Genomic DNA, 12,976 nt, shown 5'->3' with positions numbered 1-12,976 from the left:
TTTTAATGTTATTGAAAAAAAAACTCAAGGCTGCTTTTATTTGATCAAAAATACAGTAAAACAGTAAATGAAATATTATTACAATTTAAACTAACTTTTCTATTTGAATATATTTTAAAATATATTTTATTCTTGTGATTAAAGCTGAATTTTCAGCATCATTACTCTAGTCTTCAGTGTCACATGATCCTTCAGAAATCATTCTAATATGCTGATTTGCTGCTTTAGAATTCTCATTATTATCAATGTTGAAAACAGTATCAGAATCATACTTTTTTTTTCAGGATTATTTGAAGAATAATTTGAACAGCATTTATTTAAAAACAAAATTGTAATACTGTAAACATCTTTACTGTCACTTTTGATCAATTTAATGCATCCTTGCTGAATAAAATATTAATTTATTTTAAATAAAATATCGAATGAAAAATGTAATGAGAATTTTTTGCATTTCAATAATCAGATTTAGGAGATTTAATTACATTAATTTCATGAAAATAATGTCATAATACAAAAAAATCACGTTGGTCCATAAAATACTCTTAAATTTCTGTAAACATAATATCATTTCTTAGTTCTTTCTCTTGATTTTAGGGTAAGCACCAGTACATGTTTTGTGACAATCAGTTAGATGTTTGTAATTCAATATGTTGCATGAAACAAGGTATTTCCCATGCACAATTTGGACTGCACAGTTTCATTTTTAGACACAGCTTTGGGCAACATCGGAGAGAAATCCATCTGTTATTCTCACCAAGTGTTTTATTGGATATCCTGTCCACGGTCAGGATGAAGTCATCCTTAAAGATGATGTATCCAACGATTGAGAAGAGGTAGACCAGGATGAGAGCCAGGACAGCGGTCAAAACGATCGAGCGGCCATTCCTGGTTACGCTCTTGATGACGTTTAACAGCGTCTCCTCTCGGTAGATCAGGTCAAAGAGCTTGAGAGAGAGTAAGATGAGATAGTGTATACAGGATACATGTCGGTGAAAGTGTGAGAGGTCAGAGGTCAGAGTTAGAAGAAACGTCCATGTGTGAAAGACGGATACGGTGGATGTCTGGTAGAGTGAATGAAAGTGTGTACTCACAAGCAAGCTGTAGAAGAACACATGAACAAAAACTCCAAGGCTGCATATAATGAGGTACAGCAGATGATACAGGAACTCCACATCCATGATCATGGCCTTGTATCCTCTTGTGAACGTACCGCGATTTCCCACAAAACTCATTAGAAAAATCACTTTATTGCCCACCTGAAAACACAACCATAATGTTGAGAGATTTTATGTTCTAAACAGAATTTTGGCTCATATGTAATCAGCTGAGGTCAAATTTAGCAATGAGAACATTTATTTGTAGCATATCATTACGGATATACCAACAATTGAAGCGCCACCACAAATTACAGGCTGAAGTAATTGCATCGATCTTCAGTGTGCATATTATGGCGTGTTTCCATGCACTCATTTAGTGAAACATAAAACCACTAAATTCACACAGCATCACACTATAAAAAAAGAATTGTTGGTTTAACTTAAAGTAAGTTACTGAGCGATTGGTTTAATCAACAGCAACTCAAAACATTATGTTATCTGAACCACATTAATTATAAGCTGATTTGACAAAAGAAAAATGGTGTGATATCAAATCATGAAAATAATATTTTACAGTGCAGTTAATGATTTTGCTAATGTAAACAAGCTTAAATTTTATAACTTTTGCTGAAGGATTTTAGTCTGAGTACACAAACTAATTTTACTAGCTCATGTTGCATTTTGTAGGAAATATATACACTATCGTTTGAATGCTTGGGGTCAGTGAAGATTTTGTTTTAAAGAAGTAATACTTTTATTCAGCAAGGATGCAATAAATTGATCAAAAGTGAAAGTAAAGACTTTTACATTGTTACAAAAGCATTGTTGCTTCAATCTTTTGAATTTTGTATTAATCTTAGAATCCTGAAAAAAAAAAAATATATATATAAATAATATATATATATATATATATTTATATATATATATATTTTTATATATATATATATTTAAATAATAATAAGAAATGTTTCTTGAACAGCAAATAAGCATTTTTTAACAATTTCTGAAGGATCATGAAGACTGGAGTAATAGCTAAAAATTCGGCTTTCACAGAAATAAATTATATTTTAATAATGTATGAAAATAGAAAACTGGGGCCGTATTCACAAAACATTTTATCTTACCACTAAGAGTTCTGCTAAATAGCAGTAAAAAAATATTTAGCTAAGAGTTTTCTCTTAAAACCTATTGACAAAGCTGCTGAGACCAACTTTTACTAAGGAATAGAGAGAAGTCTTAAAGGGATAGTTCACCCAAAAATGAAAATTTGATGTTTATCTGCTTACCCTCAGCACATCCAAGGTGTAGGTGACTTTGTTTCTTCAGTAGAACACAAATAATGATTTTTAACTCCAACCGCTGCCGTCTGTCAGTCAAATAATGCTAGTGGATGGGAACTTCTACTATAAGAGTAAATAAAACTTGCTTAGACAAGTCCAAATTAAACCCTGCGGCTCGTGACGACACATTGATGTCCTAAGACAAGAAACGATCGGTTTGTGCAAGAAACCGATCTGTATTTATATCATTTTTTACCTGTAATACACCACTATGTCCAACCGTGTTCAGCACTCGTTAGTAAGGTCTGATCGTGCTCTGACAGCGGCAGTGATGTCTAGCACTCATTGAAGTATATGCGGGAGACATCACTGCCGCCGTCAGAGTGTGATCAGACCTCACTAAGCGAATGCTGAACGCGGTTGGACATAGTCGTGTATTAAGAGTTAAAAAATTATATTAATACTGTTCGGTTTCTCGCAGAAGCCGATCGTTTCGTGTCTTAGGACATCAATGTGTCGTCACGAGCCACAGGGTTTAATTTGGACTTGTCTATGCAAGTTTTATTTACTCTTATAGTAGAAGTTCCCATCCACTAGCATTATTTGACTCACAGACGGCAATGGTTTGAGTTTGAAATCATCATTTGTGTTCTACTGAAGAAACAAAGTCACCTACATCTTGGATGCGCTGGGGGTAAGCAGATAAACATCAAATTTTCATTTTTGGGTGAACTATCCCTTTAAGCTAAGAGTAAGGGCGGGGTTGACCTCATTGCTATGGAGAATACACACAGTGGTTGGCTGATGGGAGAGGAGTCAGTGATTTAATCATAGAAATGTTGTAGAATGAGGTGTCATGTTTCCATATTAAAATAAAGGTTTGCCCTATTCAAAAAAATATTTTTTAATAAAAATGTTGCCATAGCCAAAATAAAATGTCACCATATTGTTGCCATAAAGGTTTTAAAATGTAGACTAAGTGTCCCTATTTAAACTAGTATATACAGTTAATTGTCCGCCTCTTGGGGTGTCTGCATCTCAAGAGAATGCAGAATTCATGCGACAAATTATGTTTTATAAACAAGGTTCGGGAGAAACACATTCAAACCGTCTTTCGAGAGCCGACTCGCCTATAGTTACTTCGACAGTTGAACTCTATTAAAATAATTTGTAATTGTGAACTCATGAAAACCACTGACACAGATAATCAGACAATATTTATTTCTTTGTTAAGGTTTTTTTGCCGTCTCATCGTAGATTTAATCTATAAATCAAAATGTATCGCATTTATGAAGAAAAGGTTCAGCACCCAAGGCTCTATCGCTATTGCCTCAATAGTGTTCAGTGTCTTTAGGTGGATTAGGATAGTTTGTGATTTGCTCTTAGTAACTTAGGAGTCCTCTTGACTACTCCTAACGTTTCACAGATTTAGGAGCTAGTTTTATTGCTAAAATGCTTTGTGAAATACAAAAATTTAGCACTCCTAAAATTAGGATTGACACGCCCATTATTTTTAAGAGTTTCTCCTAAATCGGCAAGTTAGGAGCTACTTTTAGCCTTAGATGTTTTGTGAATACGACCCCAGTTATTTAAATTGTAATAATATTTCACAATTCAGTTTTTGTTTTTTTAATCAAATAAATGCATACTTCTCAAAATTTTCCTAAAAAAATCTTGCATGTAAAAAAAGATTAGTTCATTTAAAAAAATTCAACTGTCGTCATGAATTCAACCTTGTAACATTCCAAACCCGCATGACTTCCTTTCTTTCGTGGAACACAACAGATGTTTTGAATATGCGCTTGTGTTGTGGGAAAAGAGCAGCGTGAACATTCTTCAAAACATCTCCTTTAGTGTTTCAGAACAGAAAGCAAGTCATACGGGTTTGGAATGACATGAGAGCGAGACAATGATGACCGCTTAAACTTTTCCTTCAATTTTAAGGTAATTGACAAATTGATAGTTGGTTTGGATGCATATTAAGTGTGCACACTATTAGGGGAAAGTGGAGTTATTGTGTGAGCCAAGTCCATTTTAACATCAGACTGTGAAAGCCGCGTGGAATCCCCCAGTGACGCACAACACACCTCGGTGCAAAACACACCGAGCTGACCTCTAACAACACCGCCGACCTGAGGATTTCACTCACATTAAAGGCCCCGAGAAGAAACAGGGTGGGCTCCAGGCCGACCGAAAAGATGAGGCGTAATATGGTGGAAGCGATGAGTGCCCGAATCCCGTGAGGCTGGGGCAGAACAATAACTATGGCCAGTGAAACCAACATTGCCGCCCACAGCAGTGCAGAGAGGTGTGGCTCCAGGGTGCCTGAGAAGAAAGAGGTAAACATGTTTTAGTGCCATCAATCAAACTCTGGGATAAAAATACCACAGAAGTGACATGTTATCCATGCCATCTGTCACGGTTACAGCGTCACCAGTGCTACAGACCACATGTGTTCAACTATCTCAGGGACTCAACTTCGATTTTGATCAGCAATCCACTGTGTGTTTCTGGGAATTGCGTCATTTTTAGGTTGTCTCAACATGTGCAAACGTCTTAATCTGATCATGGAAATATGAAATGAGAATTCAGTCTTCATTTACTCACCCTCACAATTTCTTTCTTCCATGGAATACAAAAGAAGAAGAGAATGAGGACTTGTGCAGCTGAGCTCCAAAAAATACCATGAAATTAAAGATTTCATACAACTTTGGTCTGTTTTTTTACTTAGAATATCAAGTCATATGTACTGTTATGGTACTTTTATGGTGTTTTGTTTCCATTTTAGGAGCTTTATAGCAGTTATTCAGCAAAACTTCTTCCTTTGTGCTACACAGAATTAAGTCATATGGGTTTGGGGAAAAAAACAACAACAGAACTTTCACTTTGTGGTGAACTAACTCTATTTATGAATAAATATATTTTAACTATGAGAAATAACAGAAGTGCAGATGATACGGTAAGATTATATTCGCTATCATTACCCATGACTGTTGTGTATCTGAAACTGCAATTCTGTAAATGGGATTCCCAAAAGTACTTGCAGTTTCACCTGTTGAACATGTTCGGGCACATTCTAGCCCTCAGGGGAAAGATGCTTTGAAAAAAGAAAAATAGAAAAAATGTTACATAACCCAGAAAGAGTGACACATTTGAATACGTTAAGGTTTGATGAAGCTTTGTCATGAGCTGCGCTGGCATCGTTTTTAATCCTCGTTGAAGTCCTATTCTAGGCGAACGGCATTGAAACATACAGTACAGCAAGGTCTTATGTGGGAATATTTTAGTGGGATTGCTAAGTGGGTGTGTGTGTGTGTGTGTGTGTGTGTGTGTGTGTGTGCGTGCAGAGAAGAAAAATGAGGTCAGTCGGATTTGCAGGATCTTCACAGAGGCAATCGTTCCAGCTCGCTCGCTCTCCTGCCTGCGAGTAGACCACATGACAGGTGCTTGTTACATAACACGGCGTGCTAAAAATACCACGACTAAAAGATGCATGAGCGTCGGGTACCGAGCAAGGACGGACTCTCGGCCGAGCCAAGCTGGGGTTTGGACCAAAAAGGCTGGAAATCTTTCCAGGAAATCTGCAGAAATGAGTCCAGAGTGATTCAACGGATGGACGTCAAAGTCTCTGTTCCATTCATTTCCACAAACGTACACACACACACAAAAAAACCCACACTGACTACACTAAAAATCCAGGATTTAAAATCTATTTAAACCTGGAAATAAAGTTGTAGGATTCGATAAATGTAAAACAAAGAAACGAGTTCAAATGAAGAAGAAATATTTAAGATTCCTCACTATTTCTAGCTTACTAATCGCATAAGTAAATTTGTGGCATTGATCATGTGACTTCCCTGCTCAGGTTTTCTTCTAATGAAACGCAAGATGATGTTTGGAAAAGATACAGTAAATATATGCTGGAGAACTTGATTATCAGGCTTTGATCATGTCAGCTTGAGTGCCGCTGTTGGATGTAATCCACAAAATGTTTACGCTGAAAATATTTGTAAAGATGGTTGCAAAGCAAATAAATAAATAAAACTTTTGTTGTTTGATAACTCTGCGATCAAGTTCTCTTTTGCCTCCTCTTGCACAAAAAACACATGCAAATGAAAAACTTTCAATCTGTGATGGTTAAACATAGCAATTAATCCGATAATCACATGTGTGCCGAACCATGGGGCCTGGTCCATATAGATCATTAGCACCCCTAACATACCTACATACAGACATACACAAAAAAGTCTCAAACTGTTGGACCTAAATGCAACAGAAAATGAGGTCAGGAGAGAATGATGATGCAGGAAAGATTATAATGTCCACCTGTTTCTCAGGTACCATAGAAATAGATTTGTAATGTACAAGTAACCCTATCCAAACTTGACAAGGAAGTGGCTATATTCAGCCCTTTCCATCTAAAGCCCTAGATCTCCCCACAGCTGTACCAGCTATGGTATGCACTCCTGTGCATTGAAGTTGCGCACACTGACCTACTTCTTGAGTCCTGTCTGAATGGCTACATTCTACCAGACAGGGTGGGAGGGGAAGGAATCGGGTGAGCGGCATTGGAACACACTCCTGTGCTGCTGTTACACACATTCTGGAATTCTGTAGGGCCTCTCGCTTGACCTTTACAAATACTGTAAAGGGACCTACTGAACTCTGCAGAAGAGCTTTTATAATCAGCTTTAGAGGTGACGACTGTTCTTAAACGTGTCTGAAGACAAGTGATTTTGAAGTGCCCACACTGAAAGTGAAAGTACTGTATGAAACAACAAGAACACACACAACCAGGGCTTGACATTAACACCCGCCAACCCGCCTAATGTGGGTAGATTTCAGCTGTGGCGGGTAAGACAGCCACTCCTGCTAGCCACTTGGCGGGTTGAATATAATTTCAGCCTACAGCCTAATCAAAGGTAGCCAAGCTTGTCATAGCACAAAATTACAATCCAGTCACAATTCGTTATCGATTAACTTGCAGTTAGTGAAGGCGGGATAGGCGGAATTGTGCTGAATTATCTGCAAAATTATCTGTTTTTACTGTTATTTCTATTCCTTATGTTCTATTTTTATTCTTCTTCTTTATGTAAAGCACTTTGAATTACCATTGTGTATGAAATGTGCTATACAAATAAAATTGCCTTGCCTTGCCTTGAATGACACACAACAGAAGCGCTCTCTCTCTGTCGCGCATGCGATCAGTTCTCCTTGCGCCTGAATAGTCAAATACACACGCACACAGAGGTCAAAACGTCCATCGTATGGAGTATCTCGTGTGAATACAGTCGGTTATGGTTTAAGTAGATGTAAACAGGTGGGTAATAACTGGATATGTGTCAGTATATTACGTCCATGCATTCAGCAGCCCAATTAAGTCTGCCATTAATGTTAATCAAACAACAAAAGATGTTAAATAAATGTTAAATAAACCTACTGTATCTGAAAAAAAAAAGAGTTTAGGCTATTTAATTTACTATTGTATTTGTAATTTGTTTCTTTGTTCTTTTTATATAGCCTAAAAAAATAACTTATACTATTATAAAATGTATCATATTATGGTCATATTACCCACTCCTTGCCCACCCGTACATACCAGCTGATATACCACGGAGGCCTAGTCTTGATTTAGGTGGTCAATCTGCATTTGAAAGTTTGAAAGGGTTTTAAATCTAGCTAATCAAGTAAAATGACTCAAAATCAATTAATTTTAGCATGCCAAAGTCAACTTTAATCATATAAAATGTAATTTCCCAACAGCAAAATTGTGGCCAGTGAAAATGCTGAGTGGCTAGTAACTTTGCAAAAACCACTAGCCACAGTGGCTGGTGAGCAAAAAAGTTAATGTCAAGCCCTGTACACAACGTACACTCAAAAAAATGAATTGTTGGATTTACTTAAAAAATAAGTGTCAAGTGGTTCCACGCAATAATATTGAGTGATTTGTACAAAAAACTATTTGGTTAAATGCACAAAAGAAATTTAGGTAAAGCTGACAAAATTTCTTTGAGTAAATACAAATCATTTGAATGTCACTGTTACATAATATTTTTTATGTGCAGTTTACTTAATAATGTTATGTTGATTACGTAAAGTGAACACATGTTTTTTTTTTTTTTTTTTTGAATAATCATTTAAATAAAAAGAATACAACATATCAGAATGCAGCCCCTCACCCCAAAATGCACTCAAAAAATAACAAATTGAACAAACTCAATTAAATTGAGAGCAGGAATTTCATCCTATAAGCATGCGTATATGAGTGCGCACAGCCTAAACACAGGTGACACTCTTCTGCATGATGATAAACCACATGGTAACCAAAATTCAAAAACATTACAGAAACTACTCTAAATGTCCAACATAACTGAACATTAAACACTAACATAAACTAACAACATCTTTCCCTTTACTGAAAAACACATAAAATAACACTTGAACCTCTAAATTTACTCTCCTAATGCAGTCCCTTGCAAAGCATGTACTGTATGTTTCAACTACGGATCCACTGCACAGTTAGTTATGTCAACAATAATGTGTGCGTTTCAAGTTGACTGAGCAAACACTTACTAAGTAAAGCTGACAATACTCAATTTTAGTAGAAACAACGCAGTTAAACTACGTTCATGTAGTTACATGAGTTTTTTAAGTAATGTGAACAAGGGTGGTTTGAGTGAAACTAACAACAGTGAAAGTTCATTTTTTTGAGTGTATATACAGTTTTGTGAAGCAGGATTATGGACCATTAAGAATTCACTGTGAATATAAGAATTCAAAATGTGTGATTAGACTGTATAAATTGAAATTATGTTCATAAACGTACATAAAACTCATTTTCTTATTGCACATTTAATATTAGCGGTAAAACTAAATTTTTATATTTTCTACAGAAAAATGAGTGGCACACAAGCAGTGCAACAGTAAGTTATGCACATTTATTTAAGTTAAAATAATAATAATATATTTCAATAAATATACACCATTTAAATAAATATAAATAAATAAATAATTTTTTTTTAAAGTGAAACACAATAAGAGAAAGGAGATTAGTAAAAATGCATATGAAAGTAGAGAAGGGAAAAAAACAAACAAACAAGTTTTTCTTTTTAAACCATAATGGCCTTATCCATTGAATGGTAGTTATCCATGCCTGTGGCACATGCAATAGTAAAATCAATGGAAAAAAAACCCATTCAAACAGCACGTGAGGCGAAGAAGAAAATTAACTACTGAACTACTTCTATAATTCTTTGTTAAATATCAATCTTCCGGCCTATTACAAACATTGAGTCAGTTTCCTCATTGTTTTACAACCGTGTTTATTGCGAGGATAATTTTACAAATTCACCTTTAACATGTTCTCCATTTGATTTTATTGTTTGCATTTTAAATCGTGACCCATACTGGATGTGGACCACAGCCGTAGAGTGTGTTTTGGATTCCCAGAGAAGCCTTTTGTTTTAGAGACTACAAGAGTTTTCAATTAAAGTCCCAAATGCTCATGTACGTTTTGAGAAAGGGAAAGGCCCAAAACAAAAGCCCCTTCGGAGCCTGACCCCAGCCTGAACAATGCAGAGTTTATGCCAGTCACAATGTGGCACTTATGCCAGTCACAATGACTGGACAATCAATGCTCAACAACATAAGAGAGAGAGTGAAAGAAACACAGAAAGGCCTAATAAATATTAGGTTACCCCATCGGTTACATTTGAATGTAGGATGATATTGATCACAAACTTTAACACAAGCAGCTTGTGTTTAAGCTGTGATGTAAGAATGAAGTAAGTGCCAACGCTTTGTCTTTATCTGGGTCTCTGTTTTCAGGGTCAAATCTTAGCTGTCAGCTCTGACATAAACAGGTGTCATATTTCTCTGACATGTATACAAACACACACTTTTGATCAAGAGTAGCAGGGAGGAGATAGACACAGCCTTAACTGAAGCTTATGAGATTAGGGAAAAAGTGTGACATGTTTAGGGAGTCAGGTGACATGTTACGCAAATGATCTCGGATAAGAGGGCAAAATCAATAACCAGGTTATGCACAAAAGTTATGTCCATCATTACGTCACCCCTTAAAGAACATGTAGGTATGAAGGTACATATGTGTTTTACTTTTAGTTTAATTGAAAAAGGTATATATATAATGGAAACATGAAAATATATGGATATATAAGAGGACATAAAATATGATATATTTAAAATCCTCATATATATATCTATTCATGGATTAAATGGCATAAACATGAAATATATGAATATATAAGAGGAGTGTATACTAGTGAGATAAGTGGAGGAGATCATATCACTCAGAATGAATGAATTATTTATTACGGGTTATGACGGAAGTGAGGATGGCTTTTTTTTTTTAGCTCTATTATGTAGGGCATATTATGTCTTTCAGGGGTTGTGTATGCTGAAACTAGGCCAGTGAAGTGTCAAGTTCCAACATCTGCTGCTGCCTGTACTCAATTACCTCCATAAAAACAGCAATCTGTTCTCTAGCAATTTGTGTAAAGTATGATCAAAGTTGTGGTTGATATTCTAACAATTACAGAGCACTGAAGCATCTTTGCCATTATGAATACTTGGCTTTTGATGTCTATAAAACACTAGTACCCAGCTTGTTTGGAGCAGAGATTTATATATATATATATATAAAAATCTCTGCTCCAAACAAGCTGGGTACTAGTGTTTTATATATATACTAGTGTACTAGTGTTATATATATATATATACACACACCAATCAGGCATAACATTATGACCACCTTGCTAATATTGTGTTGGTCCCCTTTTCCTGCCAAAACAGCCCTGATCAGTTAAGGCACAGACTCCTCTAGACCCCTGAAGGTGTGCTGTGGTATCTGCACCAAGATGTTAGCAGCAGATCCTTTAAGTCCTGTAAGTTGCGAGGTGGAGCCTTCATGGATCGGACTTGTTTGTTCAGCACATCCCACAGATGATCGATTAGATCTGTGGAATTTGGAGGCCAAGTCAACACTCAAACTCATTGTTGTGCTCCTAAAACCCTTTTGCTTTGTGGCAGGGTGCATTATCCTGCTGAAAGAGGCCACAGCCACCAGGGAATACCATTTCCATGAAAGGGTGTACATGGTCTGCAACAACTGCTTAGGTAGGTGGAACGTGTCAAAGTAACATCCACATGGATGGCAGGACCCAAGGTTTCCCAGCAGAACATTGCCCAAAGAATCACACTGTGTCCGCCAGCTTGCCTTCTTCCCATAGTGGATCCTGGTGCCATGTGTTCCCCAGGTAAGCGACGCACACGCACCCGGCCATCCACGTGATTTAAAAGAAAACGGGATTCATTCTTCCATTGCTCCTCGGTCCAGTTCTGATGCTTACGTGCCCACTGTTGGCTCTTTTGGCAGTGGACAGGGGTCAGCATGGACACCCTGACTGGTCTGCGGCTATGCAGCTCCATACGCAACATACTGCGATGCACTGTGTATTCTGATACCTTTCTATCAAAACCAGTATTAACTTCTTGAGCAATTTGAGCTACAGTAGCTTGTCTCTTATGGATTGGACCTTATGGGCCAGCCTTCGCTCCCCACATGCGTCAATGAGCCTTGGCTGTCCATGATCCCATCGCCGTTTCACCACTGTTCCTTCCTTGGAGCACTTTTGATAGATACTGACCACTGAAGACTGGGAACACCCCATAAGAGCTGCAGTTTTGGAGATGCTCTGACCCAGTTGTGTTCACTTGCTGCCTAATATCTCCCACCCACTAACAGTTGCCGTGATGAAGAGATAATAAGTGTTATTCACTTCACCTGTCAGTGGTCATTATGTTATGCCTGATCGATATATTATATATATATATATTTTATTTATTTTTTTAAATGGAAAGAAATACAAATTACATTTGCATAGTGTTTCATGTCAAACAGTAAATATACTTGTGCCTCACCTCCACGTACTCCTTCCAGTGGATAGAAGAATGCTACCAACAGGTTCATGAGGACAGCGAGATTAAAGGAGATGCTGCTCCAAAAGGACATGTTACGGGAACACCAGTACAGGATAGGCTGAGCTGGGGGAGGCAACAAGTCAAAAAAATTCAATTTCAAATGTTAAAGGAACATGTAAACCAACACAACACAATTTGCATCATTCCAAAGTGCTTATCTGGATGCTATCACAAAACTAAAATGGTCTAATACTACACCCCTGATGCACACCATGTCAAAACTCCACGTACATGGTTCTGCCACAAACATAAACAGAGATTTCATTTGGAACCATTTGCTGATATTCAAACAAGCCAAATGTGTAAGTTATGTGCCCCTAGTGGAAGCAAACTGAATTGCAATCTGTTTGAGCATTGACACGAACACTGGTTCAACCAATTGTAAGATATTGAGGCGGGATCACCTGTTTGCCTGAACAATAAAAGATGGGGAAATGTTTGAAACTAGTTTGAAAAGCATTTTTCTGCAATTCTGTTTGGTTTCACCAGTATGCTGGAAATTACACATTGCAACTTTTAAAACCACTTTGTACAGAAAAATGTAATGCACTCTGGTTTAACAAAGAAAATCTCACGTAACACTAATACTAAATACTT

The 12,976-nt window shown here is 36.8% G+C and overlaps 1 protein-coding gene across 7 annotated transcripts in view; it reads right to left on the bottom strand.

Annotated features, from left to right (window-relative positions):
- itpr1b (inositol 1,4,5-trisphosphate receptor, type 1b) overlaps window positions 1-12,976 on the bottom strand; it is a 163,042-nt gene that overhangs the window by 28,511 nt on the left and 121,555 nt on the right. For all 7 annotated transcript variants that reach the window (XM_067387904.1, XM_067387899.1, XM_067387901.1 and 4 more), the window contains 4 exons: window positions 12,320-12,442; window positions 4,527-4,702; window positions 1,092-1,256; window positions 755-944 (listed from right to left, as the gene is read on the bottom strand). In XM_067387904.1, the coding sequence (XP_067244005.1) occupies window positions 755-944; window positions 1,092-1,256; window positions 4,527-4,702; window positions 12,320-12,442 (654 nt within the window). The remainder of the gene's footprint in view (window positions 1-754; window positions 945-1,091; window positions 1,257-4,526; window positions 4,703-12,319; window positions 12,443-12,976) is intronic.

The sequence above is a fragment of the Chanodichthys erythropterus genome, chromosome 6 (genome assembly GCF_024489055.1).
Source record: "Chanodichthys erythropterus isolate Z2021 chromosome 6, ASM2448905v1, whole genome shotgun sequence".
Taxonomy (NCBI): domain Eukaryota; kingdom Metazoa; phylum Chordata; class Actinopteri; order Cypriniformes; family Xenocyprididae; genus Chanodichthys; species Chanodichthys erythropterus.
The sequence above is the reverse complement of the archived record's forward strand: the minus strand, read 5'-3'. Positions and strand labels throughout refer to the sequence as shown.